Genomic DNA, 17,148 nt, shown 5'->3' on the forward strand with positions numbered 1-17,148 from the left:
TAATTACATCCATCCTTCAAGACCCAGCTGCACTGCTGCATCTCCCAGGAAGTCTTCCCCAACCCGCGGAAGAATTGCTTAGGACCCTCACCACCCTCCACCTCCACACCCATCTGTGTCCCCTCTGTCTCCTACCCTGGCAAGCAGACATCCCAGGGTGAGCCCCCACGCTCCTCCATCGCTGAGTGTGCTCTAGGTGAAAGTGAGGAGGGAGGGGGCCGGCCCAGTGGCACAAGCGGTTAAGTGCGCGCTCCGCTGCGGTGGCCCGGGTTCGCTGGTTTGGATCCCGGGTGCACACCGACGCACTGCTTGTTAAGCCATGCTGTGGCAGCGTCCCATATAAAGTAGAGGAAGATGAGCACGGATGTTAGCCCAGGGCCACTCTTCCTCAGCAAAAAGAGGAGGATTGGCATGGATGTTAGCTCAGGGCTGATCTTCCTTACAGGAAAAAAAAAAAAAGAAACCTCCCATGTCTATTCCCAGAGACAGACCCCGGAGGCACTTGTGTGCACAAAAGGCAAAATCACTGTAACAGTAACATTCATAGCATGCTTATTGGGTTCCAGGTATTGTTCTAAGTGCTCTGCACATGTTAATTGAATCCTCACAACAACTTTACAAGATAGGTGTCATCATTGTTCTCATTTTAGAGTTAGGGAAGTTAAGGTACGGAGAGAGTAAATAACTTGCCCAGAGTAACACACCTAGTACACACCCCGGTGATCGGCTCTGGAGTCTGGACCCTCAGGCTATTCTGCCTCGCAAAGGGAAGCTGGGAATGAATTATCTATGGCCCACACTTTCCACTCTTGGAAAGGTAACCAAGAGGTCACAGTTGTCAGCAGTCTGCTGGGACAGTCGTCTGGTTCTCTCTACAGGGCTCAGCCCGGGCTGTGGGCAGAGGACCTCTGCCTCACGCCTCCCCACTCCCCCAGGACAGGCAACTGAAGAGTGTGCTCTCAGACTCGGAACAAGATGGGGGGTGGGTAACAGCTGTACTGCCTGGCATGGCCTGGCATCGGATAGGGAACAAGATCCAGTCTCTGTCTTCTGACGTCCCCACACGTCTCCCTCACTGTCTCACTGTGACTCAAAGAATCAAAGCTCCTTCTGTCCAAATTGTCAGCCCCTCCAGCAAGGGCTGGAGGAATGGATTCCCAAGATGGGTTGGGCCTGGTTTCCCCACTTCCTCCACAGGCTGCGAGCACACCTCTGACGTTACTGTGGAGTTTAACCCTGCTGCACCCTCTCTGAATGCCTCCATTGCCTGCCAACCTTGAAGATTAGGCAGGGCTAAGAGAAAAATATTAAGTTATACAGTCCTCCCTTCCTGCCCCGTCCCTCTGCCCTTCCCTCCCCTCCTTCTGCCTTCTAAGGAGGAAGACTTGGCTATCACCAGTTCTGTCGCCCCCCTCCCATCTGTGTGGTAAATCAGCAGCCAAGGCCAGACCAGATTGTTCTACGGAGGAAAACTGAGATCTGGGAGGAGGGAATAAGGCCTGGAGGAGAAGTGAGGGGGGATGGGGCAGGGTAGGGGGAGAGGAGGGAAAAGAGCAGAGAGGGGAGGAGCTGCAGAGGCGGGGCTGAAAGGAGAGGCCCAGAGGAGAGCAGGTGCCTCCATATGAGATGGCCTCCAGGCAGCCTTCCAGGTACCCACAGGCCAGACGGAGCTGAGTGGGCAGGGGTGGAACCCAGCAGGACCACTCTGTCATGAGGCCAGTTGGCAGGCTCCTGGCCGTGGGACCTCCCTGTAGAGGCCTCCTGGTGGCCCTGGGGGTGGCCCTGAGTCTCCTCAAGTTGCTGACTTCTCCTTTAAGAATGAAGCAATGATGGGCTGGCCCTGTGGCAGAAGCAGTTAAGTGTGCGAGCTCCACTTCGGTGGCCCGGGGTTCGCAGGTTCGGATCCTGGGCGTGCACCAACGCACCGCTTGTCAAGCCATGCTGTGGCAGCGTCCCATATAAAGTAGAGGAAGATGGGCATGGATGTTAGCACAGGGCCAATCTTCCTCAGCGGAAAAAAAAAAAGAGGAGGATTGGCATTGGATGTTAGCACAGGGCTGGTCTTCCTCACACACACACACACACAAAAAAAGAATGAAGCAACGTTGAAGGGCTATTCCCCCTCACTAGGGGGGCCTGGTGGAGGTGTCCCCAAGCCTGAAAGAGGCACATTTGAAGAGGTGGGTGGGGGAGAGGTGGGGTCTGGGGCTCTTCCTGGCGTTTAATGCTCCCGTCCCACCCAGCTTAATTTCTTGCCACCCCCCTTCACCCACCCACCCCCTGGGGCTTAACTGAAACTCACTGTGCTTTACAGCCAGGCTCAGCGCATCTCCTCTGGGTTTTGTACACACAGTGCCTTCCACCACGAGCAGCATCCTCCTCTGCCTTTTGGATTCCTCCCCAGTTCAAGCCCCACTTCTTCTAAGAAGCATTCCCTGATTCCCCCCTCCGTTCCCTGATTCCCCCCTCCGCTGAGCCCCCACAGCCTGGAGCATCTGGCCCACTCTTGCCATTGTCTGGAGGGTGGCCATGGGACAGCTCTTGTTTTCTCAGCTTTTGCACACAGGAAGCCACAGTGCTCTCCACCCCAGCTCTCTGCCTATCTGCCCCAGGGCAGAGCCTAGCACAGGGCTGGTCCAGGCTGCACTAAAGTGCTCCCCACTTCCATTTGTGGAGCTCCCACTCAGATGTTGAACCATCAACATCTGGTTCAGATGGTTCCTCCTCAGAGAGGTCTTTCCTGACTCCTTGGACTGGGTCATGGGCATCCTCTGGGCAGCCCTTCCCTCCAGCCATGCTTCTTTTTTTTTTTTTAATTTTTATTTATTTATTTTTCCCCCAAAGCCCCAGTAGATAGTTGTATGTCATAGCTGCACATCCTTCTAGTTGCTGTATGTGGGATGCGGCCTCACCATGGCTGGAGAAGCGGTGCGTCGGTGCGCGCCCGGGATCCGAACCCGGGCCGCCAGTAGCGGAGTGCGCGCACTTAACCGCTAAGCCACGGGGCCGGCCCCACCATGCTTCCTTCTGTCACAGCCCTGACATCCCTGTCTCAGTGTCTGTACCTACGTAGTTGGGAGCCTGTATGGGGCAGGGCTGGGGCTGGTTCTTCTGGACCCCTAGAACCAACCCACGCCTGAGCACAAATAGTCAGTAAATGTTTGCTGAATGAATGGAATTTCACATACCCCCCCCCCAGAGAGCTCATATTCATCCCTCAAAACCCACCTCAAATGCCCCTTCCCAGAAGCTCTCACTGCCCCCTCTCATCTTCCCTCACTCCCTTCATTGGTGACTCCAATGCGTGCAGCATACTCCTCCATGACAGTACATGTCACACTATATTTTTGTGAGCAACTTGACATGGCTTCCCCAACTCTCCATGGTTGACTGGGACCTTCTGGAGAGCTAGGCCCAGGCCTGTCTGTCTCTGTGCCCACAGGGCCTGGTCCAGAGAAAGGGCTCAATAAATAATTGTTGGTGAGATTTTGGGGTCTGTGGGGGACCTCACTCCATTCCCAGCTGAGCTAAGCTCTAATTCTCTGCATAGTTTGGGGTTGATGGGGCTTCTGGTACCCCGGCCACAATGGCAAACACGATGGCTGCCCAGGTCCCAGGCGTCCTGCCCTAGTGGACTCAGCGACCCTGCCGCTGCCACTTGGCTGTGAGTTTCTGTAGCAGCTCATGCGGCCTCCGGCGGAACTTCTTCTGGGTGAAGTAGAAGAGGATGGGATCCAGCACACTGTTGGCACTGGCGAAGGGCCGCGTGCCTTTGTAGGCGGCTGCAAAGGCCTCCAGCACGGGGCAGGGGACGCCAGGCGTAGAGCGCACCACCAGGTAGGCTGTCTTGGTGACGTGGAAAGGCAGGAAGCTGATGGCAAAGGTGGCTGCCACCACCACAGCCATGCGGGCCGCCTTGCCACGCCGCTCCCGGGCCACAGGCTCTGCTGGGCCGTCCTGGCGGCACAGACGGCGGGCCAGGCGGCAGTAGCAGGCCAGCAGGGAGGCAAAGGGCAGCAGGAAGCCGATGACGGTGAGGGCCATGCCGTAGGGCATGTAGTGGCTGGCCAGGGCGGGCGGGCTCAGGTCGTAGCAGACGGTCCGGTTCCGTTGGATGCCTGTGGCAGCAAAGAAGGCTGTGGGCAAGCACTGGGTCGTCACGGCCAGCCACACGGCCCCACACACTATCCAGGCAGCCCGGCGGCCCCCACGCTTGTGCCAGAGGGCCAGAGGGTAGCAGATGCCCAGGTAGCGCTGGAAGCTGATACACGTGAGGAAGAAGATGCTGCCGTGCAGGTTGGCGTAGAAGAGGAAACGGACTAGGCGGCAGGCAAGGTCGCCGAAGGGCCAGTGGTCACCTTGGGCATAGTTGTAGATGAGCAGGGGCAGAGAGCAGGCGTACAGCAGGTCAGCCAGGGCCAGGTTCAAAGTGTACACGGCTGTGCGGGTCAGGGCCCGGTGGGACGTGAAAATCTGGGCAATGACACAGGCATTCAGCGGCAGGCCAGCTGCCAGCACCACCGAGTACACAGGTGGCAGCAGGAGTCGCTTGAAGTTCTCTTGGTAGACGCAGGTGGTGGGCGGTGAGCCCGCAGCCTGGCTTGTGCCATTGTTCCACTCCATGGCTGCCTGACCCGGCTTCCTACCTCCAGAGAGGCTGGGGAAGCAACACACAACCTGTCAGTGACCAGACTCCCTGCCCACCCACTAGGCCCCTGTCCCTCTCTGGGCCTTGATCTTCCCACCTGAACTATTTCTGATACTCACCACTCCCAGGAGGACACACACAGCCCTCACTTCAAGGAAACCTAAAATACAATAAAGCTCAAGCTTTGGAGAAATCAGTTCACTTTCTTTCTATAATATTCATTTCCTACCAGCCTTCCTGGTGAACTTCTATTCATCCTTCAAAACCTTAGTCAAATGTCTTCTCTGTAAGTAGAGATTGATGGACTGGTTTGAATCCCAACTCTGCTACTTACTAGCTATATGACCTTGGGCTAATGAGATACCTTCTCTGAGTCTCAGTTTTCCCATCTGAAAAATGGGGGAATAATACACCACCTCTCAGGATGTCATGAGGTCAGAGGCACTAAATCATGCTATGCAGGGCTTCCCCTGGGCTCCCTGGAGTTTGGGGATTGTGGTCATGGTGGGCCTGCTTGTCTCTCTCCCCCACAGACCGGGAACCTCCTGAGGAGAAGTGCCAGGTCTGGTGCCTCTCTGTGTCTGAGAGCCCAGGTCCAGGGCAGAGAGGGCCCTGGTAACTCTCAATTGATCAACATGAACAAAATAGCCACACACCGTGAGCTGACCAAGGACACCACCCACCTCCTCAGCCTGGACTCCACCTTCCAAAGCCATGGTCCTTCTTTTGGCTGCAGTCTTCTTATCTGTAAAATGGGGGCAGGAGGTGATTCAAGAGCTCCCTGAGCCTCCTTGCACTTGACTTGAGGGTACAGAGGCTGGTCTGGCAGAGCCGCTGAAACCACAGCGCCCCCTGGTGGCTAGAGTGAAAACAGCTTCCCTGAAGGCAAATGGCTGAGGGACCAAGCACGTCCACAGCTGACTTGACAGAGAGGGAAATCCAGCCACAGTGAGGGACAGTGATTTCTCAGTCTTACTCAGTGAATTGGAGGCAGAGCCAGAACCAGAACCCAACTGCCTGACTCAGAGGAGGAAACCTAGTGTAGCCTGTGGACATGGAATGTAGAGGTACATTCAGAGTTAGGCAGACCTGGCTCAAATCCCCGCTCCCCTTCCTCCATGCTGTTCAACCCAGGGCGTGTCACTTGCCTTTTCTGGGCCTGTGTCCTCATCAGTAAAATGTGTCACAGGCCTGACATGCAGCAGGTGCTTAACAAATGCCATGCCATGCCACTGTATCCTATACCTTGTCCTTCCACTCATCACTTCAGGCTGGGTTTTGGGGGAACCAGCAGAACAAATGCCTTAAGGGATAGGTCTGACTTCTTGGCACTCACCTCCAAATCGGCATTTCCACATTTACTGGTATCCAGGGAGAATTCACAACTTAAATCCAATGGACCTGTAAGGCAAAGCCTTTGAGATAGTGAGTCAAATCCTCCCCTCTCCCTATTTTACAGATGGGAGAAACTGAGGCCCAGAAAAAAGATGAAGTCCTGCAAATGCACTCAGAGGGAGATAGAAGGTTGAGTCCAAGTATATGGGCTCTGGCCCAAATGCCCAGGTTCAAATCCCAGCTTTGCCACATGTGAGCTTAGGCTCACAGTGGCTCATGAGCTGTGGCCTTAGGCTCATTACTGAACCTCTGTGCCTCAGTTTCTCCATCTATAAAATGGGGTCATATAGTACCTGCCTCACAGGGTTGTTGTGAGGATCGGTGCCTGGCACAGGCCAAGCGTTAGCTGTTCTTAATGTGACTATACCTGCTAAGTAAAGTTATGAGAGTTTAAAAAGTTATAGCAGAGCAAAACATAACTCCCCAAACTAATTCTCCCAACCCAAAATTGGATTTTGATGAAAATATTTTACCCGGGTTCTGGGCAACTGCATAACAATGACGTTTGGATTCCCTAGTCTGCCTCCCACACGCCGCCTCAGCTTTAGTTATCAAAGGTTCTTCGCGGGGCTTCAGCTCATGTGCTGGGAGATGCCAGCTCACCAGTTAGGCTGAGGGGGAGGCCAGAGGAGGACACAGGGCGGTCCCCCCATTGTAGCCAGGAAACCAACATTAGTACAGGCAAGAGAAAGTTCCTTGACTCATCTCTTCATTTGTTCAGTCTGGTTTTCATTCGTGAATTCATTCATTCTCTTGTTTCACATGCCAGGCCTTTTATGGGTACTTGCTGCCTGCTGGATGCATGACACAGTATATAGACATGGATGTAGAGAGATACACACATACACAGACATACTCATACACATGTACTTATACATGTGCTAGCCTGAGCCGGGAGACCAGAGTGAGCCATAGGAGAGAAGACACTTTTCAAGGAGGATGAAGGATGGAGCAAGACCCTGATGGTTGAGGAGGATTTCCCTGGGTGGAGAGGGATGTGAGGACCCCTGGGGTGTCCCAGCTGGGGAGAAAGGTGGAGCAGGCAGGGCCAGGAGGAGAGCAGCCTGCTAGGCAGAGGGTCATGGTGAGGGGAGGAAGCGAGTAGAAGGAACGGTGCTGTGCCCCTGAACCCTCTTTTGGGAGACCTATCGCTCTCAGACACCACCCCAAGAGAGAGTCCTCAGCCTCAGGTGACTGGAGACTCCACTCCCTGGTGAGACTGGTCCTCTTGGAAGGAGGAGGGGATGCACAACGGGATCAGGGCACACCTTCAGGTCCCCTCCAGAAAAGGCAGGCCTGGCTGTCACCCTGGCTCCCTCATCTGCTCTGCCTTCTGAGGACCTAGGGCGGGTGAGCTGGTCTCCCAGTTCCCGGCAGGAGCTGGTCCCGAGGCAGGGCTGGCTTGGCCCCCATCTCCAGGCAGTAGCTGACATTCGCTCCCTCCAGCTCTCATGTCTGTCCCCCGCTGTTGGGCCCTGAGCCCTGGACCAGTTCAGAGCCCAGCCTCTTCCTGGGCTCCAGCCACTCTGCCCGTGGTCGGGGGCTTTCTAACAGTGGCTCTGACTGTATCCTTCCCTGCATCCCTCTGCCCTTTGGGGAAAAGCTCAAACCCCTGTCCTGACATTCAAGCTCCCTGCAGGGCCCTCCAGCCTCATCTGAAGTACCCCAGCTCCCTCCACTTGCCCCGTCCTCTCTTGCTACACTGTTCCCAAGACACCGAGACTGCCACACAGCCATTCTCAGCCAGAGAGGCAGACCTGGCCTCCTCATCTTTGCTGTTCCCTTCACACAAATCGCCATTCAACCATCTCTGTTCATCAAAACCCTAAGTGTCCATCAAGCTCCAGACCCCATCTTGCTTCTTCACTTTCTGATTCCCCATCTGGGTGGAGTCCCTTCCTCTGGGCCCCCCAACTCTGCGGACCTCCTTTCAGTCAGTGCTGGATCCAGCCTGCCTGCCCCAGCTCACGCTTCCTTGTGTCCGGACCCCCACCCCCACCCCACACTGGCCCAGGGCCCGAGATGCACCAACACTCACATGCAGCCTCCTGTCCCCAAAGTGCCTTGGTAGCCCAAGTGCGATGGGGCAGGGGGAAGCCAGACACCAGGCTCCCCACTGTCCTGCCCTCAGCCCAGGCTGCAACACCTTCAAGGGAGGGCTTCCTCTGTTTCCTGGCAGGGCTATCTCTGACTGAAATAGCTCCTGCGGGGGCCACCCCCAACACCAAGGCCTGGCGGAAACTGAGCCTAAAGGAGCAAGGAGGCGGAGAAAAGGTCTCCTTCTCGGAACCGTCCCCCACCCCCCAGCCCAGGAAAGAGGGTGATGAGAGAGACGTGGGGGAGGACCAGAGGCTGCTGGTCAAAGGCCAGCCCCACAGACCCAGCAGCTTGCTTTCTCCGCAGCCCTCTCTCAGTCTTCTCATCTGTCAAGTGGGCAGATGGGTGATTAACCAGCTTTGGGCTCCTCCTTTAGCGGTAGCACCCAGAGCCATCTTCCCAGTCACTTACCCCTCCTTTCTTCATTCATTCAGTAGTCATTCCCCGATGTGTCCATCCTGCCATGTGGCAATCCACTGATATGCTCACTTCTTCAGCCACCTTCTCCCTCCCTCCTTCCCTCTCTTGCTTTCCTCCACAAGCTTTTATTGAGCAACTACGATACACCATCAGATCCTTCCACATTCTCCCCCTTAGCAGTCACTGTCCCATTCCACATGGCAGGCCCAGAGCTCACTAGGAGTGATGGGCGTAGGTTGTGGGGACAGAGGTGACATCCCTAAGAACTCACCTGAGAGATTCTCCCTGCCTGTGCCAAGCCCTCCACCGACCCCTCCTCACCCCCGAACCAGGACTCAGAGCTGTTCGGATGACCAGAGGAGGAGAGGCGGCTCCACATTGTCCCGAGGAGGCCAGCTCCAGTGTGGAGGAGCATCTGGGAGGGTGACCTGGAGGAGGCGGGCTTGGATTTGGAGCAGCTGAGGCAACTAGGGGAGGGGGGCAGCGTGGTGCAGGGAAGGAACACTGCCCTGGGGTTGGAGGCCCAGATTCTTGTCCTACCTTGGCCTCTACTCACTGTGTGACTCTGGAAAGCCCCTCGCCCTCTCTGAGCCTCTTTGGTGGGATGTGGCCACACTGGCCACCAGCATGTTGTGAGGATGAACTGCCAAAGGGTGGGAGGACCCTTTTGACCCTGTAAGGTGTAAGCACTGACCTCACCCCCAAACCCATTTTATAGGCAAGTGGATTGAGGAACCGAGTCGGGGCCAAAAGTTTGGGCCAAACTGAGAAAATTCAGGTTTGAACTGCTGGTAAACACTTGGTCAGTAACGCATGGATTGGGCACCTACTGCTTATTCAGGTTTGTGCTAGGAGGTCGTTTGTGCCAGCTGAGAGTGTGGACCTTCTGGTCCGAATTGAGCTGTGCTAGGGCCCAGGAGGGCAAGGAGGCCTGGCCTTCAGTCCAGCAGCCAGGCCTCTGCTGGGTTCCCAAGACAACCCCCTGTGGTCACCTCCACCAGGGTGTCTGTCCCGAGAATGAGAGCAGCTCCGAGGGCTTCCTGGGGGTGTCAGCCCCAGAGCAGGGCTTGAGTCCCAGTTCCTGCCATCTGGGTGGGGCCCAGGAGGGAGAGCTCAGGTGTTAGGGGTCATGGGTTCACCTGGGAGGGAGTGACCTGGAAGGACTCCTAGAAAAGGCATGTCTGTTGCTGGGCCTTAAAGGGCCAGGGGGACTTGGACACATAAAAACAATGAAGAGGGCCTCCCAGGCAGGAGGCACGGAGGTGGGGAATCAGCCTACCCTGTGTGAGAAAAGAAGAATAAACGTTGTAGCCAGAGCATGGGATGAGTTGTGCAAAGAGAAGAGGGGGCCAGATGGGACACCTGAGGGGGCTGGCCCACCATAAAACCTCCAAGCAGAGCCCTAGCGCCACTGCCCTGCCCCCAAGCCTGTCAGGGCTCCCAGGCCCAGCCTCATCCTCTCCACCAGGCTATCCAGACCCTGTGTCTGTGTGCATGCTGTTCTCTCTGCCTGGGATGCTTTTACCCCACCTTCTCCAAATACTTCCTACTTATCCTTCCTGCAGTTTTCTCTTCGGTAAGACGAGAATGATCATTGGGACCTACCACACAGGCTGTTGTAAGAACTAGATGAAACCATGTATGTGAGGTGCCCTGGCACACAGTAGGCACTCAATAAACTTTTGTTAACTGAATGAATCAATTCCAGGCCCAGCCTGAATGCCCCCCCTTTGGGCTTCCTCAGTCCTCCACAGTCTCCGTGAATTCCCGGGACCTCAGCACCAGGTACCATCTCTTAACTGCCCATCCTGGGCCAGGTATTTTATCTGCAGTTCTGCACGGGTGGAGGGGGGATTATTCTCTCCCTTTCACAGATAAAGGAACTAAGACTCAGGAAGGGCCAGTGAGTTTCCCAAGGTGTCCCAGACAGGTGGCATTTCAACACGGATTTTTTCCCCCCAAATCCACGCCTAGATGCTCAAGCCAGGGAATTCCCAGGGAGTGTGTCTTCCCTGCACTGATGGCCTTTGGCCATGAGATGGCGCCAGCACACTGCCAGGGCCGGCCCGCCTGGCACATTGAAACAGCTGCCCAGGGGCAACGCGGCCTCCCTGCAGGGGCCTCCCCTCTGGGGCTGGCACTGAGCAACCTCGGGACTGTTTCCAGCCTCTGTTCCTCCTGACCCATCCCCCTAGCCTTTCTCCTACTCATCGTTCCCAGATGAGCTCAAACCCTTGTTCTCAGATCCTCACCTGGTCCACGTGGCTCATAGGAGACGCTGGGAACATTGGCAGGGTGACAGGGCCAGCACTGAACCCTGTCCCTCTGAGGGAGAGGCCCAGGAGTGTTGCCCTGACACCAGACATCCACCGCCCATGTCTACTCCGGGTATACTACCAGCAGAAACGCTGAAGTCCCTCACCCCATAGAGGGGACAATCTCTGCTGGTTTCCTTTTTTCAGTTCAGGTAACATCACATGGGGTCTGTTTACGCCTGCAGCAGAAGCAGTTCAGTTTAGACATAAGGAAGAACTGACAGGGGTTGAAGCTCCTTGGGCGGCTTGGATCCTCTGGTCTAAGGACACTCCTTTAGATGACTCTGCAGCTCCCCCACCCCCACGCCCACCCCCGCCCTGAGGCCCTCATATCTGGAAGGGATGAGGATGCCTGACGGCCAGAGGCAGGAGCTGGAAGCCTGAGTCACTGCCTGCCAGCTAGCCAGGAAAAGCCCAGACCAGGCTGAACATGGGAAGAGGCTTCTCAACCTTGGCCTTGCCTGCCTGCTGGGAAACAAGGCCTGGAAACCCCCTTGCCTGGCCCCTGGCCTGTCAGCTTAGCAGCAAGGTTACAGGATGATAGGGGTCATGACCCAGCTTCCTTCCCCTGAGGAGCCAGACAGGCTGGGATCCATCAGCAATTTGCTGTGTGACCTAGGTCCAGCCACCTACCTCTCTGAGCCTGAGTAGCCACCTGATGAATAGGGCTAGTCATGGTGCCTACCTTACTTTTAGGCTACCTACCTTTAGACCTAGAGGGTCATTATGCCCTCTGTGCTCCAGTCACCAACCCACCCTGACCCCAGGCCACATGTAGCACGGGGGCGCCCTGGAGCCCACCTCAGGCCAGCCTGAGGCCAGGTTCCTGATGCCAGTGTCTCCCAGGCGCCCAGAGGACAGACAGCAGGGTGCAGAGCCAACCCCTCCTGGAGGAGTTTCGGTTTCACCTATGATATCAGGCTGCCCACAAAAGCAGGCACACCTGGCAGGAGGAAGGCACAGGGAGGGCAGGAAACCTGATTTCTCTTCTCTTTTCCCACTTCCCCTTCTCCCCTCCTGCTCAACAGCAATTAAAACTGGAACTGAAACAGCCATTCTGAGTGCAAGGAAGGGGAAGCTGTAGCTTTGGGGAATTGGGGGCTCGAGGCTGCTGCTTTTAGTTTCTCTCTGGCTGAGCAAAGAGGGAACTTGCATCTCCTCATCTCTCGTGTGCACCAGGCCCCGCTGCCCATCAGTGAGCTGATGTAATCCCCACCAGGCTGGACAGATATTTTTATTGGGCATTGACTGTGCACCAAGCACTGTGCAAAATTCCTTTACATGCCGTATCTCGTGTACTCTGCACAGTTACCATCTCCACTTTACAGATGAGAAGGCTGAGGCCTGGCGGAGTTAGCAAGAGGTTCTGTCTTGGGAATGTAAAAGAAGAGGTCGGAGATGGTGGTGGCCCTGGTGGGCACACGGCTGGGAAGTCACAGGGCAGCCTCGGGAACTGGGGGAGAGCACAGGGGCCCAGGGGGCAGCAGCAACCAGGCAGCCCTGACGGCAGAGGAGGAGTCCATGGTGTCCATGCTCGGGGGGCTGCAGCACCCCCCACCAGGGCTCGGGGAGATCCCAGTACCTTCCAATAAACTCTCTTCCTCTGGAGCTAGTATGGGGGAGTGGCTCTCTGTTCCTGCCTGTCCCATTTTTTTTTTAACCTCCCTATGGAGGTGCCACTTGGATCTCCCTTCCAGAAAGAACCTGCTGTTTGCCTGCAAGGAGTGCAGTTGGCTGGCAGCCTTCTTTGGTGCCTTCAGGACCTGCCCATCCTCCAGATAACCGGTCTCCAGTCTGCTGGGAAGAGATGGTCCAGGTCCAGCCGTCTGGCCTGCCCTATAGACAGTCATTGTTCTGCTCCTCTGTAGTTTCTTCCCACCCAGTTCCCAGCCCCCCTTTCATGATGACAGCCCTGTCTCCGGTTTTTCCTTTGGGGGATTCCCTCCTTCTTCTCCTGCAGTCTTGAGGATCTGGGAGAGGTGGGCCTGTGACCTAGCCCTGCCAAGGAGAGAAGAGTGGGTTCCTCAGGACCCACAACTGGCAAGCTTCACTGGGTCAATTCTGGAGCTTTGGCTGGAACATTGGGAAGGAGACAGGTTTTCCACTGGGTTGGTATGGTATGAAGCTGGTATGAAGTGAGCCTGGAGCTGCTGGAGCCAGGTGAGCTATGTGCCAGGCACTGTCCTAGGCACTGAAGATACTACCACCAGGGAGGAGACTGTCCAAAATAAAGCCAAAGGATGGCAGAGTTGGGAGATGGGAACACCAGGTTCCTGAGAACACCATTGAGCACCTGATTCCAGCTGTGCCTGAAGCTTTACCTTCCACTGGACTTTTTGGTGATGTGAGCTGATAAATTCCCTTTTTACCTCAGTCCATTTGACCTCGGATTCTGTCACTTGAAATCAGGAGTCCTGCCTGTAGACCTGCACCCCCATGCCTCCCCTCTCCTCTCTCCATAGCCCATGTTCACAGCTTTGGTCCTGGAACCCTAACATCCCTGCAGGGGAGGCTGGGACTGGCCATGTACCTGGAGGCCACCAGCAGAGGGGCCGGTGGGACTGAGGGACTGTCAGGTCAAGTCTGATCCCCAGAGGGGCAGCCAGGGAAGCCCCCCAGTTCATGTCCCATGAGGAGCCTCTTCCTCCATCAGCTCCCAGAGTAACCACTATGTCATCTCAGTAGCTCCTGGGCAGGAACCTGGAACGCTGGAAACCCAGGTTGCAGTCCTAGATTCATCTTCCACTTGCTGTGTGGCCCTGGGGAGGTCACTTCACCTCCCTGAGCCTCATTTTCCTGAGCTCTTTCACTGCTAGTTTCTTGGCTCCTCAGCAGGTGCCCCCCACTGAGCTGCGTGCTTTTGCTGCAGGATCTCCTTTGCGCTGACAACAGCCCTGTGGGGTGGCTTGTGTTATCCCCATTTTACAGACAAGGAAACAGGCTCAGAGAAGGCTGGAGATTTGCCCAAGGTGACCCAGTGAGTCAGTGGTGAGCCAGGACTAGGACGCAGATCTGACTAATGATAAAATCTGTGCTCAGGAAGAGAGGGGACATTTCCCTGTGGGAAAACTGAGGTCAGACAGATTAGGAACTTGCCCAAAGTGCACAGTAAATTCTCCATGCCACCCTGCCTCTCAGGAACACCGTGGCCTGAGACAGGACAAAGAAATGGGGGCGGGGAGTCAGGGCAGAAAAGAAGACCAGCCCAAGGGTCAATATCAGCCAGACTCCCTCCCGTCTCTGACTTTGTTAGGAAGTGGGGACAAGGTCGGCTTTGCCTTTGGGGCCTCAGAGACCAGCACAGGCTCCAGCTCCCAAGAGGCATTGGGAAATGTGGAATGACTGGACCCAGTCTGTAAAGATGAGCCACAGGGCTCTGTCCTTGGTGCTGCCAGGCTCAATAAAAATTATAAAAAATCCTTGTCTTGGCTTACGACAGAGATTTGTCAGGGGAAGGTAATGGCTGCAGAAATAGCTCCTCTGAGCCTGCCCGGGTCCCCCAGCCCCTGACCCTCAGGAAGGGCAGATCACCAACACTGCCAGAGTGTTTATTGTGGGTTATGGTCCTGCCTATTTCACAGACAGACACTGAGGCCCCAAAGGTAGGCAGTTTTGTCCATAGCTCTCACAGGTAAGGTCTGGGTATGGAGGAAGCCTCAAAGAACCCCTCACCTCCCATGAAAGGCAGACCCCTGCCTTGGCCCTGCCCTGACCATCCCAGCACCTGAGCCCACCGGGCAGAGACAAGACACCCAAGTGGACCCCAGAGCCCAGGGGTCAATGACATAGCTCTGAGTTCTGGACCCTCAGGGCCAGGGAGGCCTTAAGAGCATCTGACCCAGAGCTCTCCCCAACCCCTCAGAGAAGGAGGCTCCCTGACGTCTCCTTGACAGGGCTTGTCTGGCCCCTGCTTGCATACTTCCCGTGACAGGGAGCTCGCTCCTTCTGTTCCAGGCCGCTGCATTCCACCTTGAGAAAGCTCACTGGAAGATGTGCTTTGTCACACCAAGCCCCAAGATCTGCTCCTAGTCACAACCTCCCTTTCCCAGTCTGGCCTATCTCTGGGGTCACAGACTGGGCTGCCCCCAAGCCCCGGGCCTGGGAGGAGGAGAGCAAAGTCAGAGCTACTGCCTGGCTCAGGGTGTAATGTGGGGGGTCAGCAGGTGACACAGGAGGTCCCTGCTGCGGGCACACTGTTGCACGTGGAGAGTGTGTGAAGAACACAGGACAGACCTCACCTCCTCCAGGTGCTCACTCAAATGATACCTTCTCTATGCGGCCTTCCCTCACGGCTCCAGCTAAAATCGCCACCCCCACCCTGCACACTCGTGCTTCCTACTCCCCTTCTCTGTTGTGTTTCTCCTTAGCATTTATCATCAGACTATTTAATTTATTTGTTTCTATTGTCTGTCTCTCCCCACCAGAACATAAACTCCACCAGGGTAAAGTTTCATGTTTTATTCACTACTGCATCTCCAGTGCCTTACACAGTGCCTGGCACATAGTTGGTACTCAATAAGTATTTGCTGAATGAATGGATGGATGGATGGATGGATGGATGGATGGATGGATGAATTTCTAGGGGTGGCTCAAGAATATCTACACAGAGAGGACTTAGGGGCAGAAGTCTGACTGGGGGCTTAGCTAACTTGGCTTGAGGCTATGTGTGTATTGTAAGCTGCAGTTTGCACTTTCCGTATGTGTTTACTGGGGATGGGGGGCTGATAGAGACCTGCAACTCCACCTTGAGGCTGCCTATATCTGGCTGTGTGTGGGAGATTCAGGCTGTGAACAGTCCCCACTGAGAAAGGTGAACAGGACATGGCCTGGTGGGCCTGGGCTGCCTGCTTCTCCCTCCTGCCCTTCTGAGGTCGTCCCTGTCACTCTCACCTCCCAGATCTTCATCTACCCCACCCCCACACTGGCCCTGCTCCACCCTGCTCGCCTCCCAGACTCCCAGCCTGCATACCACCACTCCCTCTACACTGGAGCCTCTGATTTTGAGGTCCCCAGCACCCTGGGCCAGCATCTTCCTTCCGTTTCTCCCTTCCCTTGCTAGCCTGGACCTCTATCCCAGGATCCCTGATTCCTGTGAACACAGCCAGTCCATTCATATCCCTCATTCCTGGCACCATCAGACTGCTCCATCCTGCACTGTGGAGCTGAGCATGGTTGGAGGACGTGACTCAGCCGAGGGCACTGGAGCCCCACAGACCGGGTCCCCCCCCACTTGGCTGGATCCCTAACCTTCTGCCTGTGCTGGGGCAGCCTCTCTGCCCTCTCTTCCAAGCCCTTGCCCCATCTTTCTTGTCAGCCCTACACCCTCAACCCCAAGGTCCTCATCTCCTCCCTCGGAGCAGAGAGCCCCGTCTGAGGGGCGTCCTTCAACTTCCTGGCCACCTAAATAAACCCTGTCTCCCCCTCTCTCCTCATTCTTCCTCCTCGGGCCACCTGTGCCCCAGGCCCCCTCTTCCTGTGCTGACTCCTGCTTTGCCGGCTCTTTCCCCTCAGCCCACAACACTCATCCTTGGCCCATCTTAGCAAAACCTCTTCTTTGACCCCATGTGCATCTCTAGCCGTGCTTCTTCCTTCCTTCACAGTCAAGCTTCTGGAAGAGTCCTCGTTGCTCTGCCTCAACTTCCTCCCTCCCTGTCCCCATTTCTCACACTCCTACAGCCAAGCCCAGGGCAGAGCAGGGAGCCTTTGGGCCCAGCTCAGGGAAGAGCGGTGGCCACCCTGTCTTTCTGGGTGAGATGGGATCATGGGAGCAAGTGATCCTCTGAGCTCTATCACAAGGAAATCTCAGCAGTGACCTTTACATAACAGACCGTGGGGAAAAAACAGGCCACTCTGAGGTGCTTTCTGTTTGACATCCCCTCCCCCCCACTGCTTAGGCTGCTGCAGGGCTGGGGGAGGGGAGCCGCCTCCGTGGCTTCCAGGAAAGGGCCTGGACTCTGCCAGGAAGGTGGGGTGGGGCTCAGGGAGGCCAGTGGCACCTCTGGAACATCTGTTTAGGCGCGAACTGGGGGATTCCCGAGGGGGTAGATGAGGGAACTGATACCTTTGCGCAGCTCATGACATCGGTTTGATTGATTGTCTGTATTACACAATAGGAGGGGCTGTGGATCATGGAGCAGGTGAGGGCAGGGGGAACAAAGCTGCCCAACTGCTCTTTGACATCACCCCTCGTCATACACAATATGAGGATCCACTCCAGAACGGGTCTCTCCTCAGAGCCCCCCGGAAAACCCAGAGTTCTTCCAGCCCTAGTCA

General features: G+C 55.9%; 1 protein-coding gene across 1 annotated transcript in view; it reads right to left on the reverse strand.

Annotated features, from left to right (window-relative positions):
• Nucleotides 1-3,244: 3,244 nt before the first annotated feature.
• Nucleotides 3,245-17,148, reverse strand: part of P2RY6 (pyrimidinergic receptor P2Y6) — a 35,335-nt gene continuing 21,431 nt past the window's right edge. Inside the window, exons 2-4 of the mRNA XM_058545650.1 lie at nucleotides 5,985-6,049; nucleotides 5,332-5,393; nucleotides 3,245-4,657 (exon numbers count right to left, since the gene is read on the reverse strand). Coding sequence (XP_058401633.1) covers nucleotides 3,637-4,623 — 987 coding nt within the window. The 5' untranslated portion in view covers nucleotides 4,624-4,657; nucleotides 5,332-5,393; nucleotides 5,985-6,049 and the 3' untranslated portion in view covers nucleotides 3,245-3,636. The remainder of the gene's footprint in view (nucleotides 4,658-5,331; nucleotides 5,394-5,984; nucleotides 6,050-17,148) is intronic.

This window comes from Diceros bicornis, chromosome 7 (assembly GCF_020826845.1).
Source record: "Diceros bicornis minor isolate mBicDic1 chromosome 7, mDicBic1.mat.cur, whole genome shotgun sequence".
Classification (NCBI taxonomy): domain Eukaryota; kingdom Metazoa; phylum Chordata; class Mammalia; order Perissodactyla; family Rhinocerotidae; genus Diceros; species Diceros bicornis.